Below are 25774 nucleotides of genomic sequence, written 5' to 3' on the forward strand. Positions count from 1 at the left end.
TGCAAGCTTGTACAACCACTCTGGAAGTCAGTCTGGAGGTTCCTCAGATAATTGGACATAATACTACCAGAAGATCCAGCAATACCTCTTCTGAGCATACACCCAGACAAACTTCCAACTGGTAATAAGAACACATGCTCCACTATGTTCATAGCAGCCTTATTTATAATAGCCAGAAGCTGGAAAGAACCCAGATGTCCCTCAACAGAAGAATGGATACAGAAAATGTGGTACATTTACTCAATGGAGTACTACTCAGCTATTAATAACAACGAATTTATGAAATTCTTGGACAAATGGATGTATCTGGAGGATATCATCCTTTGGGAAGTAACCCAGTCACACAAGAAGTCATTAGATATGCACTCACTGATAAGTGTTTATTAGCCCAGAAACATAGAACACCCAAGATACAATTTGCAAAACACAAGAAAATCAAGAAGAGGGAAAACCAATGGGTGGATACTTCGTTCCTCCTTAGAATAGGGAACAAAATACCCATGAAAAGAGTTACAGAGATAAAGTTTGGAGCTAAGACAAAAGGATGGACTATCCAGAGACTACCCCACCTGGGAATCCATCTCATAATCAGCCACCAAACCCAGACACTATTACATATGCCAGCAAGATTTTGATGAAGGGACCCTGGTATAGCCATCTCGTATGAGGCTATGCCAGTGCTTGGCAAATACAGAATTGGATGCTCACAGTCATCTATAAGATGGAACACAGGGCCCCCAATGGAGAAGCTAGAGAAAGCACCTAAGGAGCTGAAGGGATCTGCAACCCTATAGGTGGGACAACAATATGAACTAACCAGTACCCCCAGAGCTCCTGTCTCAAGCTGCATATGTAGCAGAGGATAGCCTAGTCGGCCATCACTGGGAAGAGAGGCCCCTTAGTATTGCAAACTTTATATGCCCCAGTATAGGGGAATGCCAGCCAAGAAGCAGGAGTGGGTGGGGAGTGGAGCAGGGCGGGGGAAGGGTATAGGGAACTTTCGGGATAGCATTTGAAAATTGAAATGTATATAAAGAAAATATCTCATTTTTTAAAAAAAGATTTTGAAAAAATTCAAGTTGCACTTTTACCCTCTTCTGTGTCGGTCCTTCTATCAGTTTGGGTAATGTAATTATAATAGGAATGGATGGCATGAATTAACCTGAAGCAAAGATGAAGACATGCACATTCCATGTATTAGTTATTTTTCTATTGTTGTGATAAATTACTGACCAAAGCAAGTTATAGAAAGCATGGTTAACTGGGGCTTACAGTTCCAGAGGAATAAGAGTCTATCACCATCATAGTGGGAAGCGTGGCAGTAGGCAGGAAGGTGTGACACTGGAGCAGCATCTGAAAGCACATATCTCATCCACAAAGAGGAAACAGAAAGAGTGCATGGGAATGGCAGCCAGATTCTGAAGCCTTAAACCCACCAGTAGTGACACATCTCTCCAAAGGCCAGATCTCCTAATCCTTTCCGAAGAGTAACCTTCTAGGAATTATCATAAAACACAATACTTCACTTCCAAATTTTAACTTCTAAAGGTTTTCATTAATTCGTTTGCACAAATTCAGTACTAAAAAAAATACTTCTATGAAGTAGAAAAATGAAAACCACTTCACTTTGGATTGTGGAAAACTACATGTTCTGTTAAGGACTGCATAAAACATAGTAAGTTAACTCTGGAATTTTCAGAGAATTTGAAGATCAATGTCCACAGATGATCATGAAGCTATGCACTGCCAAACTTTCTCATGAAGTAAATCTTTAACAGATTCAATTACAGAAAGCCAATCATCAGACTACTCCTCTTGGTAACTCTAAGGCAGTCAGCTCCTTACCTAACACCTACTTAGAAGAGGGACCCATTAAGAACAGCTCTGTATCTATTTAGTGTGCTTAGTAAGAGAGAGAGAGAGAGAGAGAGAGAGAGAGAGGTTGCCCTAGATGGCCTTTCAGGACCTTATAATTCAGATTGGCAGCCTGGGGAGGTTCCAGATTCTTCACATGATATTTGTATTAATCTGCCATGCCCTGACAGCTCCTCACACTCTTTTGGAGAACTTCACTGCAGCCATTCCTAGTCATCGCTGCTGGGTCCCCATCCTCGATAATAACACTGTGTCTGATAATGGCAGTAGTATCCTGAGCCAAGATGACCTCCTGAGGATCTCCATCCCACTGGACTCCAACCTGAGGCCAGAGAAATGCCGTCGCTATATTCAACCACAGTGGCATCTCCTTCATCTGAATGGCACCTTCCCCACTGTAACAGAGCCAGACACAGAGCCCTGTGTGGATGGCTGGGTGTATGACCAAAGCACCTTCCTCTCCACCACAGTGACCCAGGTCAGTCAATTCCTTTCCCCATCAAGACTTTATGATGGGACCTTCCCAATAGCCTAAACAGAGCACATATTGTAAGAATAGCCTTTATATATTTTTTAGTAAGTATAGTTATTTCTCCATTTACTAGGATGCATCTAGTAATTTTTTTAATTTGATTAAGATAAATTAAGATATGAATTTATTCCCCTTGTCTTTTTCATTATATGAATGGCCATTATTTCGGAAGCAACTTTTGTGCCAAGTCAGTTTAAACAGATAATTCATATGTAGTCTCATAAACATTATGACAAGTCAGTATCATTAAGTTTTAATTTCAATTTTTAAATATTTGGAAGACCATACTAAACTACAGTGTCTGGGTAGGAATGTGGTTCAGTGCTATACTGTATCATGTGTTAGGTTGAAGATTCAAATCTTACCACTACCCCCCCCCCAAAAAAACCAATACTCTGCCTTCTTTTATGGCTAGAATGTGGCTGACGGTTAGCATACGTCCCCAAGCACTAAAAGCCCTAGGTCCCATCACCAATATTGTCACAAAACATAAACCTAAAGGAGTCATGGCAGATTTTCTCTGACACAAAAGGTTCTTCAGTGCTCTCAAATTGCTGCATGATATAGCCATATTTGAGAACTTATTTTTTGGTTTGGGGGGGTTTGGCTTGGTTTGGGTTTTTTGGAGACATGGTTTCTATGTGTAGCTCTGGCTGTTCTAGAACTCACTCTGTAGACCAGGCTGGCCTCAAACTCAGAATTCTGCCTGCCTCTGACCCCAACTGCTAGAATTAAAGGCATGTGCTGCCTTTATTTTACTTCCAAAGTTTAACTCCCAGCCATTCGAGAATTTTTTTAGTACAGGTTTAAAATCACTAATATAACTTACAGAATTACAGGAAGATTCCTGGAAACAGGTTTGTTTAAGCTGAGACTGGATGATAGAAATCAAATGATGATGAAGCTAGAGAGGAAGATGGGGGCTGGTACAGTGGAAATGGGAGCTAGTGTTGAATAAAAGGAACAAATTTCACTGCCATGTTGATTTTCTTCTCTTCCAGTGGGACCTGGTGTGTGGATCTCAGGCACTGAATTCAGTGGCTAAATTTATATACATGACTGGTATCTTTATAGGACATATCATGGGTGGCCACTTATCAGACAAGTAAGTATCTGTGCTTTACAGCTCTCTCTATATATGAGGATTTTCATCATCTAAATTGTTTATTCATTAAGGAGGATTCATTGCAGATTATATTCTTGGATCTGTACCTTTGAGCCTAGAGATCACTGAACACAAATGGAAAAGTCCATGTACTGTGTTTTACATGTTTAAACTGTACTGTGGGCAGAGACATAGCTATTCAAGATGTGATTTAGAGAAGTGAAACAACATGACATAGAAAGATAAGAAGAGTTCATTATGGGAATGAAGCAAATGAGTTTTGTCATATAGAATTCACCCTATTTGAATATTTTAGTGAAATACTTATATTTCACTAGTTATGTGAAATATTATCACTCTTGATCTGGGTCACTAGGCTTCTCAGAAATTGCCTTAACAAGTCATAGTGACAAGCGAATAGAAGAAGAAACAGTTTTAACTGCTCAAGCATGACATTGGGATGTCCTTTGATACCTGTGACATGTGGGGCAAGGTGCAATGAGTGTGGCTAGGAAGATATGCCTGTTGTTTTTATTTTTTCTTCTGCCAAAGTAGATTTTTTCCTTTAATTGAAAAGAATTTTTCATACACTATATTTTGATCATTTCACCCTTCCCTAACTTCTCCCAGATATTCCTTGCCTGTCCACCTTTATGTTGTTTTTCTTAAAATAAACAAGAATGTGAAATAAAAAAGAAACACAAACAAAACTTACAAAACACAAAAAAATGGAAATAAACAATCAAAAGACCAATGAGACCAAAAAACTGCCCAAGCAAAGCACAATGAAGTTAAAAGTTGTTTTTTTTTTTTCTTTTTTAAATACCATTGAGTTCATTTTGTGTTAGCCAACTATTCATAGACATGGAACCAACCCTGTAGTTCAGTTAATATATTTGATGAGTCTCCTTTGCAGAAAACCTATTTTTCCCTTGCCAGTGGGTATAAATTGCAGTAAGCATCTTGATTAGGGGTAAGAGCCTGTGTCCACTTGCCTCTCTTAGTACTTGAACTTTATCTGGCTTGAATTTATGCAGGTGTGCATTCTGCCAGTCTCTGTGAGTTTATATGTACATCAATCCTGTTGTGTCTGGAAGACAGTTTCCTTAAAGTCATCCCTACCCTCTGTATCTTACAATCTTTCCATCCCCTTCCATGTAGCTGTGGTGAGGTGTGCATGAGACACCACCTTTGAGCACTGTGACAACACAATAGAGCACTGTGTCATCACAGTTGAGCACTATGACACCACAGTGGAGCACTGTGACTCCACAGTGCAGCACTTCTTGATCCATGAGGGTAGAAGTCTGATGAAAACATCCTATATAGAAATGAGGGTTCCAAAGCCTCTCACTCTGCTTATTGTCCAGTTGTGGGTCCCTGTATTAATTCCTATCTATTGGCTAAGCAAGGTACTGATCTATGGGTTTCACAATATGTCCGTAGGCATCATTTCATTGCTATGTTCCTTTTGTAGAATAGTAGTAGGCATTCCCCTTTGACCTACCTAGTGCCGGGTACTGGTCCACTTTACTAGTCTTAGATATGAGTTCCACATCATGGAGCGGGCCTTACATCCAATCAGAAAGTAGCTGGTTACTCCCTTAATATTTGTGCCACTGTTGCACCAGCACATCCTGCAGGCATGTCCCTGTCAGAGATGATAGGGTTTGGAGCTAGGAGCTAGTGACGATTACTTCTCTCCTTGGGTAGCATACGGAAAACCTTCTAATGCCCTGAACGCTAATCCTTAGGAATGAACCTTCTAGTTAGACACCAGTTTGACTTCTCCATGTTCGCTGATATATGCAAGTGTAGTCTTCAGAAATGGGGTCTTACCATCATTGTGAAGAGTAACCAATATCCTTGACAACATAGGAAACCTCTCCTAGCCTAGACATGGACAAGATTGAAAGACTGATAGCTCTTTCTCGATTCTTTCTCAATTCTGTGTTGTTTGGGGGCTTCCATGAGGCCCCTTTGCTAACAACTCAACAAAATGTAACCCATTCTTGGCAGTGGAGGTTTCCTTGGTGGCATGAGCTCTCTAGTTTGAACATTGTCTCCCTATTATTTGATAACTCCATCTAGATTCCTTTCACACATGAATGTGTTTTAGGGAGCTTTTACAGTAGTAGGGTTACATATATTTTTACTGTCCTTTAGTGTTGCTTGTCTTTCCCCTATTCCCTCCTTTACCTTTCTCTGTTATAACCTTCTCTATTTAATCCTCTTATTATAGTTTTCCCTTTGTCTCTCCATAACAGTATATTCTATTTCCCTTCTTTGGACATGTTGTCTTCCTCCCCAGTCCTTACTATGTGCTCTGTGCTATTGAAAGCATTTGGGAAGCTTGAAAACTAACATCCACATTGTGGGGATTTGAATAAGAATGCCCCCAATAGGCTCATAGATATGAATGCTTAGTCACCTTGTTGGAGCAGGTGTGGCACTGTTGGAGGAAGTGTGTCACTGAAGCTGGACTTTGAGGTTTCAAATGCTCAGGCCAGGCCCCACTCTTTCGGCTACCTGCCAAACCAGGTGTAGAACACTCAGCTACCTCTCCAGTACTATGTCTGCCTGTGTGCTGCCAGAGTTCTGTGGACTGTATCTTGAGTATTCTGGGGTTGTTTTGTTTGTTTGTTTGTTTGTTTGATTGTTTGTTTGTTTGTTTGTTTTTGCTAATATCCACTTACTAGTGAGTACATAGCATGCATGTCCTTTTGGGTCTGAGTTACCTCACTAAAGATGCTATTTTCTAGTTCCCAAATCCCTTATTCCACTAAGCTGAGAATTTTGAGTAATGTTTTAGAAGAGTAGCACTGGTATTTATATCAGAGAAAGTAGCACTCATTATGTTGGACACATTAAAAAGTCACATGTATGGTACATATTATGTATAATATGCACATAATTTTACATATATCTCAGTGTTCTGCTTTAAATTCCCACATTCATACATATAAATTCATACATATAAACACATCTTTAATGAGAATTTTAGTGTAGTTGATGAACAAGATTCTTGTATTTAAAAAAGTCAATATAACTGATTTGTCCATGTATTTTTCTATGGGCCTCTCCTGAGCTAAATCTACAATTCTAACAAGAAGACCACAAAGATAAATCTGCAATTTAGGAATGATATCCATAGTTCCTTCTTGGGACATCAGTTGTAAGCTGGGTTTTCCATTTGTCTGTAGACCAAATTTTCTAAATATCCACAAGACTATTTCAAAATGTTTTCCAATCCTTAGAACCTACTGGTTCCTTTGCTCTTTGTGTGCAAATAACATCTTGGTAACTAGTCCCTTCATTCTATGTCATTAGATTAAAATATAGAGACAAAGGAAGAAGTAGAAACTAGTTCTAGGTTTAGCTCTTTCTCCCACTCCCACTGTATTCCTTCCCTCTCATCTCTTCTCTATCTTTTCATTGCTTCCTCTTCTATGTGGTATAGAAAACTGATTAGCATGAATGTATGCATTAAGCAACTATGATAGGAAAGTTTTGATGAGTTATGAAGCCAGTGACATAGAACACTAAGAAGTGGTACTACAGCTCATTTGCAGAGTGACAAGGAAGACAATTGAAATAGGTTGATTCATGAGTTACAAAATGGTAGATATTCAGACTTTTTTAAAATATTAAAACTGTCACACTAGGGAAGACCTGCATTTGTGTCTTGTTTCCTTAAGGTCTAGAGTAGATTCTAGTATTTCTCAGTGAGAGAAGACATGCTTAACCCTCTAGAGACTTGAGGCCCTGGGGAGTGGGGAGGCCTGGCATGGGTTTGGGGGGATGGGAACATTCTCTTGGAGACAGGGGGAGGAGGGATAGGATGAGGAACTGTTGTAGGGCAGACTGGGAGAGGGATAATGACTGGACTGTAAAAAAAAAAAAAACTAAAAAGAATCAAACCTGAAGAAAAAAATAACTCTCTGCTTAGTTCTGCACCTTAATTTAAATGGGTTGTGTTGTTGTTGTTAAGGGTATTTTTTAGTTATTTATATATTTTGATATTAACAGATGTGTATTTTTTAGTTATTTATATATTTTGATATTATCAGATGTGTAATTGGTCGGGATCTTTCCCCATTATATAGGTTCCTACTTTCCCTGAAAGATGGTGTCCTTTGCTGTACAGAAACTTTTTAGTTTCATGAGGTCCCGTTTATTAATTGTTGGTCTTAGTGCCTGTGCTATCATTGTCCTTGTTGACGTCTGTCTTGACCCATTTTTTCATTCAGTGGTGACTCATTTAGGGTCTATGAGTATGGAAAGTTCCTGTTACTGCTGTTGTTGACATCTAGCTTTAATCCAGGGTGGTCAGATAGGATGCAGTTCTTTCAGACAGGAACAATTTTCAATTTTCTTGCATCTAATGAAACTTGGTTTGTGTCTGCGTATATGGGCCATCTTGTAGAGGTTCCATAAGAAACTGAAAAAGAAAAGGTCATGGTATGGGGGCTTCCAGCTCAGTGCCTCATGAGCCGGGGTGTCCAGAGAGGCTCAGGTACGCTGGCCCTGGTCGGGAGGTAAGGACAGGGGTGTGGTGCTGGTGACCTCTTTGGGAGTGACCAAAAGGGGACGCCAGGTGAGGGCCTTCTTCGTGTCTCCAGGAAGTAAGCATGAGTAGGCCGAGAACCCAGGGACCCTCTCCTGGCAGCTCCAGGCATACACATGCGCCCCCCTCTCCAATAAGCCCCCCATCCCGGGACTGGGCCTGCTCCCCTTAAATTCCTTTCCCACCACCTGCCTGCAATCTCTACCACTAAGGAGGAGGAGGGAGAACCACTTTGTGAGACCCATTCAAAAAAGGATGTGACTTGCAGCACTTGGACTCTCTGAAGTTATTAAAAGTTTTAGTGTATATCTGCGGTGGCAGTGTGTATGGAGGAAGTGGTGGGTCTTGTGACCACACTTGTCAGGAACCACATTAGAAATGGAGCAGCCATCCATGTTAGATGATGAAGAACACGATTCAGAACCACAGCAGAGTTCATAAGAACCCATTCAGGTCCTCCATGAAGATGCTGATGAAGATGCCGGGCTGATCTTTGTAGGGCTGGAGAATGTAAAAGAAGATGCTGAGCTGATCTTTATTGGAGAAACTTCAACTTTCCAACCAGTCAACTCGAACATTTTGAACAGTCACCCCAGGTTCACGGTTTAAAACAAAAACAAACAAACCAAAAAAAGCATGACCGACTTAGAGAGACCATGACTCAAAGACTGCAGCCTTCGAGTCCTTCCTTCCGCCCCCACATCAGAGGCAGTGGTTGTCTTGCTGGCGTCTCCAGCTGAATCAAAATCAACAGATAAGCCTATTGCTATTGAGCCTTTGCTCGAGTCTGATTATAAAAGTAATTCACCACAGCTTGTGCCTAGTAGCTCGTCAACGTGTTGTTCGCCTCTGGTCGCACTCTCAAGTTCAGAGAATAGTCCCAGTAAAGGCAGAGCTTTCAGGAGATTTGAATGGAAGGGAGTTTGTATGTGCCATTTTTCCATAAATCCACAGAGGCCTGAACATAGTATTGAGATTGTAGAACCACTTTCTTCAGCTTTGCCCCCTTTCCAGTACCTTCCACACCTCGAATGTGCAACAGAGGATGCCTTCCTTTGATGATCCCAACTCTCTGAGCCGTCTTGTGAATGGGGCACCTCCTTCAGAGGACTCGGTCCACCCTCATCAGGAAAGTGGATTGGTGGAAGCCGACTTTTCAAGTCTAGCAAGTCAAGAGACTTTTGATCCCAAGAGAGGAAGTTTGACCCTGTTACTTAGTGACTTTTATTATGGAAAGTATAAAGGAGATGGGAAGCCAGAACAAAAAACTCACACAACCTTTAAATGCCCCAGCTGCTCAAAAGCTCTAAAAAAAAAAGTTAAATTCATGAATCACACCAAACATCATTTGGAGCTCGAGAGGCAGAGGAGTGAGGACGCCTGGGAGAGCCACACCACCTGTCTGCGCTGCCACCGGCAGTTCGATTCCCTGTTCCGGCTGGAGTGCCACACTGAGAACCTCCTTTGTCCATTTTGTCTTAAGATCTCCAGAACTGGGCTGCTGTACATGTGCCATTACAGAGGCCACTGGGAAAAGAGCGGCCACCAGTACTCCCAGTGCTGGCTACCGTTTTTAACCTTCAAGGAAAAAAAATGGAGCATAAGACCCAGTACCACCAAATGTTTGGGAAAATGGCATCTGTCCAGTTTATGGCTTGGGCTGAACTTAGTTCCACTCTCAAGCTGTAATAAGAACTCGCCCAATAATATTGGACATAGCACAAAAAACAGACCAGGGTGACTAGAATTTAAACCCTTTCCGGGGTCTTCGTTTTTCAGTCCATGTGTGTGGTTGAATATGTAAAGCTTGCAATTTGATGCCCTGGTGCGTTCCCTTGGTGCTAGAGATTAAACCCAAGGGCTTTGCCACTGAACCAGATCCCTAGTCACACGTTGTGTCTTATCTCCTATTTAAGTGGTTATACTGTCTATATAATTTCCCTTTGCTGGATGTGTAATTTCCAAGTTGATCACACTAATATTGCTTGAGTCTTACTTGAAGCACTTTTGTGTGCAAGATATGTCCTAAATGAAGACTTGCCTTCTCCTGCCTATCATACTACTTGGCTGGTCACTAGCCTATGGAGGAACAACTTTTCATAGAACTGTAGAGCATCCTCTGACGATTAATCTTCAACAACTTCAGTAGCATTAGCTCTTCTTTTTACAATTCTGGGATGATTTATCCTTGTGTCTTCTTCGGGGTAGATAACCTCTTCAGAGTTAAGTTTCCCTTCTAGAACCTTGTGTGGAGTAGGACTGGTAGATAGAAATTGTTTGAATTTGGTTTTATTACAGAATGTTTTTCTTCCTCAATTTGTAATTGATAGTTTTGTCAATTGATAGTGGTTATCAATTGTGATTAATAGTTTTGCTGGGTAGAGTAGTCTAGACTGGGCATAGTAATCTGAGGTTGCTCAAAGTTTGTAGAAATGCATCCAGGCCCTTCTGGCTTTTAGATTCTCCATTGAGAAGTCAGGTGTGTTCTAATGGGCCCATCTTCCTATGTTACTTAGTCTTTTTCTTTAGCCACTTTTAATAACCTTTTTTTATTTTGTACATTTAGTGTTTTGACTATTAAGTATCATGGGGAATTTTTTTCTTGTATTTAGTGTACTGTATACGTCTTGAATCTTACTAGGCAACTCTTTCTTTAAGTTGGGGACAATTCTCTGATTTTGTTGGAAATATTTTCTGTGCCTTCAACTTCAGATTCCTCTCTTTCCTTTATAACTATTATTCATAGATTTAGTCCCTTTGGAATGTCCCAGATTTCCTAGAGGTTTTATCCCAGATTTCCTGGCTATTTTTACATTTAACACTTCCTTTAAGATATCCATTTCTTATTTCTTGTCTTCAACCTGAGTCTCTCTCTTCCATGTCTTCTAATCTGAATACTTACCTTTGTGGGGGGTTTTTTGGGTTTTTTTTTGGGGGGGGGGTTGTTTGTTTGTTTGTTTGTTTGAGACAGGGTTTCTCTGTATATAGCCCTGGCTGTCCTGGAACTCACTTTGTAGACCAGGCTGGCCTCGAACTCAGAAATCCACCTGCCTCTGCCTCCCGAGTGCTGGGATTAAAGGGGTGTGCCACCACGCTTGGCTATCTTTGTGGTTTTTATTTCACATCCTAAATTTAATTTCCAGTTTTATTCCAATTTTGATTTTCTTTAATGATTTTATTTATTTGTTAAATTCTACTCTTATGTCTTATTCTATTTTCATTATTTTATTTAACTGTTCAATTTTTACAGACTTAAGTTTGATATTTATTCATATCTTCTTTAATGTCCTTAGATATCTTTATAATTGCTATTTTGAAGTCCTTGTTTTGGGCTTCAGCTGTATTGCTTTTTTCAGAGCCTAACTGCAATAGGGTTCTTTTGGAGGCATACTGTCTTGGTAGCTCATGGTTGTGTTTTTCTTTGTGGGGTGGGTGTTTTGTTCTTTGGTTGCTGTTGTCCTCTATTGATGCTAGGCAAGTGTGAGGCTGTGGGGACTCTGGTAGAGAGTGCTTTTGAGGACTGATGGGTACTAGAAAGAAACGGATATGGGCCGGGAGGAAAGGCTAAGAATGTGGGTAGAAAAGAACTACGTTGCCTCAAAGCAGATTTCTAAAAATCATACTTTCATCCATGTATAGTAATTCATCTAATGACAATGGTCAACACAATTTATGGTATACAAATTTGGAATATATGCCTGAAAACATTAAATAGACACCCATTTCTATCATGCAAGTAGCTACATTTTCACACACCAGAAGATGCCAACACAGTGCCTTCACATGGCATGCCATTCATAGAGCTCCATCAATTCTCCTTTGTAAGGTTACTAATCCCATAAATGAAGGCACTACTCTCATAATTAATGAAGTCTCAAAGATCCAATTTCTTAGTACTATCATTCTGGCCCGTAAGTTTCAAAGTATGAATCTTGGAGGAACATGATCAGATCACAGCAAATGTGTCTTCTATCACTAATGAGAATAGGATGGTATCTAAAACAATAAGGTCATGTAGGTGGGAAAGATCCACCCTTAAATTCTGATTCTTGTGATTATTCACTACCTATTGTTTTGATTGCTGGGATAGTGATGCAAAACACAAGAAAATCAAGAAGAAAGACCAATGTGTGGATACTTCATTCCTCTTTAGAATAAGAAATAAAATACCCATGGAAGGAGTTACTGAGACAAAGTCTGGAGCTAAGACGAAAGGAAAGACTATCCAGAGACTGCCCCACCCGGGGATCCATCCCATAATCAGCCACCAAACCCAGACACTATTGCATATGCCAGCAAGATTTTGCTGAAAGGACCCTGATATAGCTCTCTTGTGTGAGGCTATGCCAGTGCCTGGCAAATACAGAAGTGGATGCTCACAGTCATCTATAGGATGGAACACAGGGCCCCCAATGGAGGAGCTAGGGAAAGTACCCAAGGAGCTGAAGGGGTCTGCAACCCTATAGGTGGAACAACAATATCAACTAACCAGTACCCCCAGAGCTTGTGTCTCTAGCTGCATATGTAGCAGAAGATGGCCTAGTCGGCCATCACTGGGAAGAGAGGCCCCTAGGTCTTGCAAAATTTATATGCCCCAGTACAGGGGAACACCAGGGCCAAGAAGTGGGAGTGGGTGGGTAGGGAAGCAGGGCCGGGGGAGGGTATAGGGAACTTTCGGGATAGCATTTGAAATGTAAATAAAGAAAAATATCTAATAAAATAAAACAGTTTCTAAGAAGCTTCCTTCTCTTTCAAGGAGGAGAAACCTCAGACCATTCTAGGAAGTAACAAAAGAAAGACATCTAGTAGACACACAAACTGGGAAAGCTTTTCTGTTATCATATGCATAATGTGGTATCCACTCTGAAGTGGACTTCATGCTCTTGCTCATTCTCCTAATAAAGATAAACTGTGACTGCTTGTTCTGCCTGAACTGATGTGAATTCCTATACCTTTGCAGCGTAAGAAACAAAGCAAACAGAATTCCTATTAGTGTCTTACTGTATAATCTACACTGGCCTTGAATTATTTGTGTACTAGAGGAACATTGAAATCATGATCCATCTACCTCAATTTACCAAATTATTGAATTACAGGTAGATACCCCGGAACTTAGATAAATATTTTTCCTAAAACTGTAATCTTGTCCAATCCTAATATAGTTTCTTCAATCATTTCTTTCTTACATAGAGTATGTTAATTGATGGCATTATTTCATCTAGTCAAAGAATTTGTTGACTTTTAGATCTTGATCTTTAATTCATTCTTATCATCTCTATTTTTTCGGAGGTTTTACTTTTCATATTTGGTACTTTTTAATACAAGTATGCATTTACTCTATCATCTTATTTTTAATTAACCCAGAAAACATGCATATGAATAGAACACTATCATGTAACTAGAAGTGACACCCATTTTCAAACAATATAGAGATTTTAGGCTTACACATCAAACTAGTTCTAATATTAAAGTAAGCAAATGCAGTCTGTCACCAAAAATAGAAGCTATCTTGACATCCCAAGAAATACGCATAAAAACTTTAGACAATATAATATAAAGAAATTTAAGACTTCAGTGACAACATAGGGCCAAGGACACTCTTTGTGACAGTTTGATAAAGTCATCAAAAGTTACAGGCCATTGTATTTCAAAAACAAAATGAATGAATAACATTTTTGTGTAAATAACAATCTGAATTCCATGAAGCTAGAACTACAGAATACCTTTCCTTTAAGAAGGGTGAAATATTTCAAATAATTAACAATAGTGAAGGAGACTGGTGGGTAGCAATTGCTACCAGAAAGAATGGTTATATCCCTAGCAATTATGTAGCACCTGCAGATTCCATTCAGGCAGAAGAGTTGTATTTAGGCAAAATGGGGAGAAAAGATGCCGAAAGGTTACTTCTGAATCCTGGGAATCAGCAAGGTATATTCTTAGTAAGAGAAAGTGAAACTACTAAAGGTGCTTATTCCCTCTCAATTCGTGATTGGGATGAGGTAAGGGGTAAAGCATTACAAAATCAGGAAACTTGACAATGGTAAATTCTACATCACAACCAGAGCTTAGTTTGCTACTCTGCAGAAACTGATGAAGCATTACACAGAACATGCTGATGGTTTATGCCACAAGTTAACAACTGTGTTTCCGACTGTGAAATCCCAGACTCAACGTCTAGCAAAAGATGCTTGGGAAATCCCTCGAGAGTCTTTGCGACTAGAGATTAAACTAGGTCAAGGATGCTTTGGTGAAGTATGGATGGAAACATGAAATGGAACTACAAAAGTAACAATCAAAACACTAAAGCCAGGTACACTGATGCCAGAAGCATTCCTTCAAAAGCTCAGATAAACTTGTTCAACTCTATGCAGTTGTTTCTGAAGAGCCAATTTATATTGACATTGAGTTTATGTCAAAAGGGAGCTTGTTAGATTTCCATAAAGAAGGAGATGGAAAGTATTTGAAGCTTCCACAGCTGGTTGATATGGCTGCGCAGATTGCTGATGGCGTGGCATATATTGAAAGAATGAACTATATTCACTGAGATCTCTGAGCTGCTAATATTCTTGTAGGAGAAAATCTTGTATGCAAAATAGCAGATTTGGGCTTAGCAGAATTAATTGAAGACAGTAAGTACACAGCAAGACAAGGTTCAAAATTTCCAATCAAGTGGACAGCTCCTGAGCCTGCACTGTATGGTCAGATGTGTAGTCATTTGGAATTCTACAGGCAGAGCTGGTAACAAAAGGAAGAGTGCCATATCCAGGTGTGGTAAACTGTGAGGTGCTGGAACAAGTAGAGTCAGGGTACAGAATGCCTTGCCCTCAGGGCTGTCCAGAATCCCTCCATAAATTGATGAATCTTTGCTGGAAGATGGATCCTGATGAAAGGCCAATGTTTGAATGTGTTCAGTCCTTGGAAGACTATGTCACTGCTGCAGAGCCGCAGTACCAACCAGGAGAAAAAAATAGAAGCTATCTTGACATCCCAAGAAAAACACATAAAAACTTTAGACAATATAATATAAAGAAATTTAAGACTTCAGTGACAACATAGGGCAAAGGACACACTTTGTGACAGTTTGATAAACTCAACAAAACTTTTTAGGAGAAAAATTGTAATGCAAGTAACCTGTGTGCACAAAACCATAGAGACTTTGTGTGAGTTCTTCCTGCACAGGAAAGAGGAGGTGCTCTTCACTTTGCGTGTTTCTTATGGAAACTGGAATTTCAGATATGGTTACACAAAACCACTTTTTTTTCCTCCAAGTATTAAGCTCTAAAGTACCAATGATGTATCTTACAACTTATTTCAGGGTCCAGAGAAAGTAGAGCTAGATAGTGTGACTGTGGGTGTAGCATGGTAAAAAAGAGCAACAGGACTACTGGTTACTAGTCGTTGCCTTTTCTTCCCCAAATTCAGAATCGCCACGAGAAAGCTATTTATGGTTATGTACAAAACTTGGCTGTTACACCACAGTAAAGTCTAAAGTCAAAGGAGAAAAAAAAAGAATCTGAATCCCAAATGTCTACATTATAAGAATCTTCTACATTATAACAATCAAATACAATTTTATAAGAATAATTAAATAATAGATATGTCAAGGAAAAAAAGAAGTATGACCTATTCGGTTGAAGACCAACTTTGCGATCAGAGTAAACTGAGGTGGAACATCCACCACTATTCAAAATGAAACATGCTCAGAACGGTCTCTGTGGGAGATTTACTAGTCAAATACTCTAAAAGATATATCTAAAATATATGTAAAAGAATGAAATAGAACATGGACAAAGTACTAATGGCAACTAGGAAACTAGTGTGTGGGAACATCAGTGATAGAAAAGGAATAAAACAGAAATCTGGATTTAAAAATACAGTCAATTAATATTTTCTCTAGAGACGACTGGTGGAAAATGACCCAAATACAATAATGAGTTAGAGGACAGAAACAGAACTGTAAAAAAAAAAAAAAAGAGGGGCTGGAAAGATGGCTCATCAGGCAAGAGCACTGAGTGTTCTTCCAGAGGTCCTGAGTTCAATTCCCAACAACCACATGGTTGCTCACAACCATCTGTAATGGGATCCAATGCCCTTTCTGGTGTATCTAAAGACAGCTACAGTGTACCCATAAACATAAAATAAATGAATAAATCTTTTTAAAAAGAAAAGAAAGAAAAAAGGAAACCAAAAGAGATTTATGGGTAAGTGGCATTCAGTGGGCTTATGGGACTTCCGCAAGCTCCTATATGAGTTATAGGAGTATAAAGAGAAGAGAGTAGAGAAGGGACATCCTTTTTTGAAAGGTATACTGTTATCTTTGATATACCAATATACAAATTTGAGAAGGTAAAATCTAAGATAGTGAATGCAAAGACTTTTGTTCAGAGAAATAATCAATAGATTCTATAAAATCAATACTCAAAAGATTGAAATAAGTGATTATATAAAAGTGATTCATTCTCATTTCAGAGTTTCTCTTTTGATTTAAATCTTGAGACACCATAGGTTTACGTGTTTGAATATTTGATTCCTTAGCTGAGGGAGAAGTTTTAGGAGATTATGGAATTTGGGGATGTGGGAAATGATTGGCAGGGTTGCCAGGCTTGAGGTTACTGCTGCACGAGATACTCACTTTGGTTTCTGTGTGAACTCTACTCCAAGAGAAGAACCCTGTCACACGCTCCTGACACCATGCACCTTCAGAAGCTGTGAGCCTAAACCAGCCTTTCCTTTAAGTAGCTTCTGTTACTTTGTCACAGCAATGAATAAATAGCTAATAGATATGCTAAATACTTAATTTAGTACAACGTATTTGTATTAAAATTCCAGTTTTGTAGTCTGTCATATATGGCTTAACTCACATGAAAAGCTAGTGGTAAGAAATTGAGAAGAGCAGAGGTGCTGGTACACACATTAAACCCCAGCTCGTGCAAGGAATGCAGAGGCAAGCAGGTCTCTGAACATTTGAGGCCAGCTTTGGCTACATAGCAAGTTCCATACTATGGCTACTAGTAAGTTTCACTACATAATAAGGAAGCTATCAAGAGCTACATACTAAGACCCCCATCTAAAAAAGAAGATTGGGTGGGAAGAAGCCTTTTGCTTCAGAAGATGTCTGTTCATTTTTAATATCTTGTCTTTGTTGTTTATACAAACTGTTCCTGTCCCTGTAATCAAATCCTTCCTTTTACTCAGGTTTGGGAGGAAGCTCGTTTTGACGTGTTCTTTATTTCAAATGGCCATCACTGAAACCTGTGTAGCTTTTGCTCCCTCCTTCCTCATCTACTGCTCACTTCGATTCCTGTCAGGGATTTTTTCCTCATCCCTGAAGACAAACAGTGCTTTGCTCAGTAAGTCAAAGGTTTTTTTTTTTTTTTTTTTTTGGTTTGGTTTTTATGACTAAGATTTTTTTTTATTATTTTTTACACTCCATATTTTATTCCCCCTGCCCTGATCCACCCTTCGACTGTTCCACATCCCATACCTCCTCCCCAGCCCCCTGTCTCCACGTGGATGTCCCCACCCTCCACCCCACCTGACCTCTAAACTCCCTGGGGCCTCCAGTCTCTTGAGGGTTAGGTCCAACATCTCTGAATGAACACAGACCCGGCAGTCCTCTACTGTATGTGTGTCGGGGTGGGGGGGAGCTTCATATCAGCTGGTGTATGCTGTCTGTTTGGGGGTCGAGTGTTTGAGAGATCTTGGGAGTCCAGATTAATTGAGACTGCCTGAGTGAAATAACTCAGACCTAAAAGGATATGCATGCTATGTACTCACTAATAAGTGGATATTAGAAAAAAAAAGTACAGAATACTCAAGATACAGTCACAGAACTCAAAAAGGTCAACAAGCTGAAGGGCCCAAGTGAGGATGCCTCAGTCCCACTTGGGAGAGAGAAGAAAGCAATCACAAGTGGGGAGGGAAGGAGGGACCTGGGAGGGAAAGTGGATGGGGGGTGGGGAAGGGGGAGAGAGGGGAACCTGGTCTGGTATTAGGTGAGAGAAAAGGACTGAAGCCCTGAGGGCCAGCAGAAAGAATGGAAACAGGCAACCTCGGGAGCCAGGAGGTGTGAAGCCCTCTAGAATGTTCCAGAGACCTGGGAGGTGAGAGACGCTCAGAAAGTCAAAGCTTGTGATGAGCATTGTATAAGTTTTGGGTAGAACCTGGGTATCCTTCCCAACTTTCTTAGAAGTCAAACTTCATTTTCTTTTCTTTCAGTATCAGAATGGACAAGTCCTAAGTTTCAAGCTCTGGTAATGGCACTGATATTTATTGCCACAGGAGTTGGACAAATACTGTTGGGAGGCCTGGCTTTTGCTTTTCGAAACTGGCAGCATCTCCAGCTGGCTCTTTCTGTTCCAATGCTCTTTCTCCTTATTCCCACAAGGTATGAGCCTTCTTTCCTGCTCTGGGTTATGGAATCCAGGAATGACAATTAACATGGAGGCAGGACATAAGAAATGCATTTGTCCTTGGTCCACGCAAGACAGTGTTCACTCCTCTTTGAATTTATATGACAAGATGACAAGTATCTCTGTCATATAAAAGTGAGAAAGTTGGATTCAACTTGAATTTAAGATAAGCAATAAGTAGTTTTACAAAAATCATAATCATATGTATGTTGAGTAAAAGACATGCATTCTCTGACAAGCATTCATTCTTATTTGAAAATCCTACTTATCTGTGAGTTCCATATTTTGTTCACTTGGATTTGGCATATTTACAGCAAAAAGAATGTATACTAATTGATGTTCAAATTTTACCATGCACAGTATATTTTTATTTACTAGAGAAAAAACACACACACACACACAAAGACAGAAATTAGTAATTAATCTTTACCAGAATGTTCTCCATCTTTCTGCAATGTCCTTGCTACTAAGTCTAAATTATCCAGGCAGTAATAAACACTTCAAGATCAGACTGCCTCTGTTGTAGCTTGTATTTCTATGAGTGACTTTGCAAACAAAAAGAAATGTGTTGAAAATTATGGTGACTTTGATATTAAATAAAAGGCAAGTTAAGTTTATATTTACAACTGTTTAATGAAAGAAAATCATGACTTCTCTAGTTTAAAGTGGTAGGCAGAATGGCCCAGTTCTCCCACTGGCTCTTTGGATTCCCTTGCTTTCCACTTTAAAAAAAAAAAAAAAAAAAAGACAAGATGTGCTATATCAACAGAGGAGGCATATATTTATTAGGAAGGACTAGAAAATGCTTACATATGATTAATATAGTGAGATGAGTTCATACAGAGAAGAGGGAGAACCCTCCATCAGGTTCTTCCATACACTTTATTCTTACAACATAGCCATCAAAATTATGAAGCTGCCATTCCCGTTTTATAGATTAGAAGTGAAGATTGTGTTAGCTTGCTTTTGTGGCCAGAAAGCATTGATTGCTAGGAGCAGCAATGACTGCACTTTATTCAGTGGTTCATTTTTAGTATAAGAACAAATAAAGTATAAATGTTTACCTTACCAAGGGATTTGGAAAATGTGTATTCAAGTGTCCCTCATGTTGCAGTTCTGTGAACCCTATGTAAATATATATTCAAGTAAGAGCGCCCAGACCAACATGACTTCGAGTCTGCACTTTGGGAGTGCAAGCATAAGGCATGCATGAGTTCTTTCCCATTTTCCTAGTGAAGGTCTAGACAGTGCTAGATTATATTTATTAATATAATTGAATGAGTAGTAGGTATTAAAGGATATAATTGTTCAAGGATGCATGCCACTTGTAAAATGATAAATGTGGTTTTTAAAAGTATAAGGGAATTGAGAATTATCTTATACCCAATGTCTTGAGCAGGTGGTTGTCAGAGTCAGCTCGATGGCTGATTATGGTCAACAAACCCCAGAAGAGCTTAAAGGAACTTAAAAAAGCTGCATGCGTAAACAGAATAAAGAATTCTGGAGATGCCATAACCTTGGAGGTGAGCTATGAGAACTGACTATGACACAAAGGAAACACAAACTTGATAAGTTTGTGGAAGTTAGTGCCCAAGATGCCAGGTGACAGAAAACACTGTAAAAGAATGTTTCATTCAAAAAATTAAACTCACTTCTGTTTTACTTCATTTTGTTCCTTGAATTCTCTGCTGATTATTTTTTGTTATTGAAGTTTCTGAGTTGACAAAAAGCTAAGGTTATCTGAGAAGAGGGACTCTAAAGTTAGAATGTGCCTCTATTAGATTCACCCATAGGTAAGTATATAGGGCCTTTTCTTGATCAGGGATTGATGTAAAAGGGCCTGATCCTCTGTGGGTGGTCCACACTCCTACTTTAATAATCTCTCTCTCATCAAGAAACTTTAATTAAACTTTCTTACAGAATCATTATGAATTGTGAAGATTTAATTACAATAGCTTGGGCAACTTAACACATGGCTATCTCAAGTCTCCCAGCAACTATTAATACATCCTCAGGAGAAATGTGTGAGCCTTTCCTCGTTAGCAATAGCAACTACCTGTAAATCCTCAAGGAGAGGCAGGGTTTCATGAACTTCTCTACTCTCCATTATGGAAGTTGATGGTCTACTCTCATGCAGGTCTTATATATAGATGCTGAGAATTTACAATGCATTAGCCATTCAAGGTCAAGAAGACAACACTACACATCATCTTAGCCCTTCCACTGCCCTTGATCTTTTCTCTGCTCTCACTTTCACAGTGTTCCCCGACAGGGTGATATAGACATCCCATTTATGACTGAATATTGAACAGTAGCTTATTCTCAGCACGTTGACCAGTTATGACCCTGCAGTAACTGTCACCAACTACAGAAAAAGAAGCTCCTCTGTCCAAATACTTCATCTATAGACATGAACAAAAACATTTGGAAGGCAATTCTATCAGACATCATTTCTATTAGCAAAATAGTTATAATAAGCTCCCCCACTAAGGTCTGTGACATTCACAGTTGTGGGCTTTTGACAGAGTTTAAAGCACCAATATAAATTCCCTCCTGTTAAGACCACTATGGAAGAGTAGGGGATGAATTGAAGGAACTGAAGGGGATGGCAACCCCATAGGAAGACCAACAGTGTCAACTAACCTAAACCCCTAAGAGCTTCCAGAGAGTGAGCCACCAACCAAATAGTATAGACGGCTGCTCCAAGGCCCCTGGCATATATCAGCAGAGGAATAGAATCCTCCTAATCCTGTAGAGACTTGATGCCCCACGGTGGGAGGATACCTGGGAGGTTACCCTCTCAGAGGCAAAGGAATGGGTGATGGAAAGAAGAAATCTGTGAAGAGAGACCAGAAGAGGGCAACATTTGGGATGTAAATAAATAAAATAATTAATTAAAAACCTTCCTGTTAGAAGGCCTCAAATACAATCACAAATTATCTTTTTACCATCATGACAGTGATGTCATTGATATACCAGTGAGTACATCTTGCCAAGAAATGATCAGCCATGTAGCCTAACTATCCACAGCTGACTAAAATTATGATGGTAATTTTATTGCCATCTAGAGTAGCCTACATAGAACCTTCCAGCACTGCAAAAGCTAACCAGCAGGGACAAAATTTCTAAATCAATTCTAGCTTGATTTTTCTATCTCCTACAACCAGAATATATAGCATATTTAGATAGCTTTTTAGCATCAGTTCTGTTAAGAAATCTAAATAAAATTGTAAGGTGGTTAATTTTTATTGTAAACTTGAAAATATCTAGAGTATCCTAAGAGATAAGTTCCCAGGCTTACTTCTGTTTGAACATTTTAATTAGGTTGGCCTCTTGGGACTGATCTTGGGATTGACTTGATTAGGTTAACTGAAGTAATAGAAAATCCAAAAAATGACAGCAACATTCCTTGGGCTTGGATCCCCAATTACATAAAAAGGAGGAAGCTAGATAAGCATGCGCATTCGTTGTTCTCTGCTTCTCACATGCAAATACAGTATGATCAGATGCCTCATCAGTGTCCTGCTGCCGTTAGTTCCCCATGATAAAAGACTATATTCTGAAACTGTGAACCAAGATAAATCCTTACTTTCTTATATTTCTTTTATTGGAGCATCTATACCACAACAGAAAAATAGTATGAAGAGTGGAGTCACTGCTGTGATGGTCGTGACCATGGAGTCCTTAGGCCTTTGAAACTCATTTGTGGGAAAAATCAGAAAGACTTTGAACTTTGAGCTATAATAGTGTGCATAGCATAAGCTGAGGTCAACAGACCATTCTGGTGTGGCCTGGGAAACTTAAAAATAATTGATGAATACGTTTTATGGAGAATTTTGTAAAACAAGAGACCATTTCTGACTATCATATGGCTAGTCTTTAGTGCATTGTACAGGTCTGCTGTGGGAAAGGGAAAAAACTGAGCAGTTTGTCAAGAAGCAAATATGTTAAGAAGCTTAAACTTTGCAACCTATGCATGTTATGAAAAAAGAAACTGGAATTGCTAAAGAATATCCTGTTTATCTGGAGCAGTGGAAAACACACCATGGGGCAAGACCCTACATACCACAAGACTCCCACTTGTTAAAATTCAAATTTATTTAAAAGTACAAAGTTTGAACTGATAATGCAGTTCATAGGATTTCCTGCTCCTCAAAAGCAACTGCCTGATAAGCTATTCCCCAAAAGCAGACATATGGAGGCAGATATAAGTGTAGTCCAACAAGACCAGGCTTCATCCTTAGCAGGTAACTACTTGGCAGCATGACATTGGTGCTGGCTTTGCAGATGCTAAGAATCTAAGATAGAGTCGTTCTTTAAATTGTGTTTCACAGTTATAGATATCAGAGGAAGCCAGACAGTGTGGGGCAGAGTTGGAGTCACTGCAGTGTCACCTTGATAGGCCATTGCATGAACCTGAACTATGGAATGTTTGCCTATAAAAGCCCCATGCACTGAGTGGAACTAACTCAAGATAGAAGTTGTGTATGATAAACGATATATAGCTGGAGGTGTGCCACCATCTAATTCCCTTAAAACTGAAGTCTCAGACATTGTACACGGAGCTATAGGATGTGATATTTTCTGACTGGGTTTTTGGTCTTGGCTTTGGCCTATTATTTCCTCACTCTGCCACTATTCTTCTCTTTTGAAATAGGAATGTGTACTATATGCTGCTGTGCTGGTATAGACTCTGATTCTGATTCTGCAGGGGGTCAGAGTTAAGAGATTACCTTGAGTCCCAGAAGAAGCTTTAAACTTTTGAACAATGTTGGGACTGTTAAATTACAAGGATTTTTGAAGTTGTAGTAAATGTGTTTTGCATCATGAGCTGGCCATGACCTTATGGAAGTCAGGGGCATCTTGTGGTTTCTGTATAAAATGTACCCTACAGGTTCATGTGTCTCACTACTTGATCATCAGCTGGTTACAATCTTCCTGAAGGTTATGAAACATTTAGGTGGAGCTCTAATAAATAAACTAAGCCACTGTTGGTGGGCTCTGAGACTTTATAGATTGGTCCTCCTTGTTTATCCTTCTCTGCTTCCTATACAGGTACAATGTTCTCAACCTATTCCTGCCTCTATGTCTTCCATGCTTATACCATGTCTTCCTTATCGTGATGTTCTCTGATCCTATGGAGCTGTAATCCAAAACAAACCTTTATCCCTTGAGTTGTTTTAGTCAAGATACTTACCAAATAATAGAAAAGAAACCAACAAGGTCATTTACAGGTTAGTGATATACTAACCTTCACGTATTATTATTGTATTATATAATATTATTGTATACTAGCCTTTTCTATATTGAGATATGGTCCATTCCTAGCCTCTCCATGACTTCAGTACTGAAGAGATATTAGATTTTGTTGAACACTTTTTCTCTATTAAAGTAAATTATGTGATTTCTGTTGAGTCCTTTTATGGAATTATATTTACTAATTTACCTACGTTGTAGCATCCCTGAATCTCTGAAGCCAGGTTGATCATGATGCTTTTTAATTCTGTTGGCCACTATTTTGTTGAGAAGCTTTTGGTGTCATCTAGCTTCATAAAATCTTCATAAGCCTTCCATTCCCTTTATTTTATGGAATAATTTGAATGGTGTTGATACTAGTTTTTCTTTGAATATTGGAAATTCTACAGTGAATCCATGTAAAACTTAGCAGTTTGTATATCTTTTTAAATTATTCATTTTAATCTTGTTTTAATTTTGGTAGGCAATATGCATCTATAATTTCACCTACATTTTTATGCTATATAATTTGGTGCTATATTTGTTTTTTAGTATGTCTTTATGATTTTCTAAATTTATTAATATCGTTTAGTGTCACCCTTTTCACCTCTAACTTTATTCAGACATTAACTCTTTCTTTTCATTACTATAAGTGGGATCTCATTAGTCTTGTTTATCTTTTTAAAGGACCAGCTCTTAGTTTAATTTGTTCTTTGTATTCTTGTTTTAACACTATTCACTAATTTCTATTCTGATCTTAATCACTTCTCACACCTACTTCCTTAGAGTTTGTGTTGTTCTTGTTTTTCCAAAGCTTTAAGTCTATAAGCTCTTTGGCTGGGATTTTTCAAAAAATGTTATGGGTATTATAGGCTATAAACTTTCCTCTCAGGACTGTCTTTGTGGAGCCCTGTAGATTCCTGTAAACTGTGTATTGATTTCTGTTCAGTTCAAGAGACTTTTTTTTTTCTTACTATCTTTAGTAACTCATTTGTCATTCAGCGGTGTGTGATTTAATCCCCATGAATTTGTGCATCTTGTGTGCTGTTTCTTGCTGTGGTCAGATAAAATAAAGGGTGTTAGTTCAATACTACTATATTTGTTGTGGCTTGCTTTGCACACTCACATATGGCCTATTTTGGACACATTTCTAAGAGTTGTTGTGAAGACTATGTATCCACTGGTGTTTAGGTGAAAAGTTCTGTAGATGTCTGTTAGGTCCTTTTGGTTTAGTTTAAATCTCAAAATGGGCTTATGACTTGAAGGTGGCCCAGGGAAGCAGGACCAAGAGTGTAGCTCATGCAGAGACGGAATTTCTTACTAAATATGAGCCAGCTTATGGGGGTCCAGGGAATTCATGGGGAGCAAAGGAACAATATGGCAATATAACTGTAGTAGAGACTAGACAGGGCAAGGTCTTGGTAGGGGTTGAAGAATTCACAAAATCCAAGGACCATGCAGGGTGATTTTCCAGGCAATTGCAGGTGGGGTAAGCCAGGCCCAGATCTCAACAGGAACAGAAGAACTCACTCAATATTCAGTGGAATCTCATGACACAGATCTCCACTATTCACATTTCTATCAGAATTCTAATCTTCTGACCTCCCACCAGAATCATCCATTAGATCTGTTCACAGCATTCTAACATTCTGCTACCCTATACCAGCAAACTCTTCCAGATCTCTCTAACAAACAACTTAATCTAATATCATCCTCTGACTTCAGTCTAGACATGCTACTCACAGAGACATAGCATGCCATGATGTGCTTCAAAATAGGATAACCACAAAGTGAAAATAAACACTCTCTGCAGAGAGTTGATCCTCTTAACACTATTTGTTTTCCTTTTGGAAAAGGTTGGAGGTTGAGGCATTTTGCCTTCCTGCCTCTGCCTTCTGAGTGCTAGGATTAAAGGAGTCCACCACAATGCTCAGGCTAACAGTATTTTTTTTTTTCAATCATTAAAATTCAGTGGGTTTTTCCCTTCTGTGTTAGCATGTATATTGATGTCATCCTTGTTCAAGTTTCATTTAAACAACCATGTTGAG

The 25774-nt window shown here is 39.2% G+C and overlaps 1 protein-coding gene and 2 pseudogenes across 1 annotated transcript in view; all 3 read left to right on the plus strand.

Moving 5' to 3' along the window:
• Positions 1–1837: 1837 nt before the first annotated feature.
• LOC147000189 (solute carrier family 22 member 19) overlaps positions 1838–25774 on the plus strand; it is a 30011-nt gene continuing 6074 nt past the window's right edge. The window contains exons 1-5 of the mRNA XM_085834213.1: positions 1838–2353; positions 3409–3512; positions 17275–17429; positions 18298–18466; positions 19891–20014. Coding sequence (XP_085690339.1) covers positions 1952–2353; positions 3409–3512; positions 17275–17429; positions 18298–18466; positions 19891–20014 — 954 coding nt within the window. The 5' untranslated portion in view covers positions 1838–1951. The remainder of the gene's footprint in view (positions 2354–3408; positions 3513–17274; positions 17430–18297; positions 18467–19890; positions 20015–25774) is intronic.
• LOC147000190 (zinc finger protein 280B-like) lies at positions 8125–10186 on the plus strand (annotated as a pseudogene).
• Positions 13767–15846, plus strand: LOC147000191 (tyrosine-protein kinase Yes pseudogene; annotated as a pseudogene).

The sequence above is a fragment of the Mus caroli genome, unplaced genomic scaffold, assembly GCF_978045245.1.
Source record: "Mus caroli unplaced genomic scaffold, Mus_caroli_1 scaffold_20, whole genome shotgun sequence".
Taxonomy (NCBI): Eukaryota; Metazoa; Chordata; class Mammalia; order Rodentia; family Muridae; genus Mus; species Mus caroli.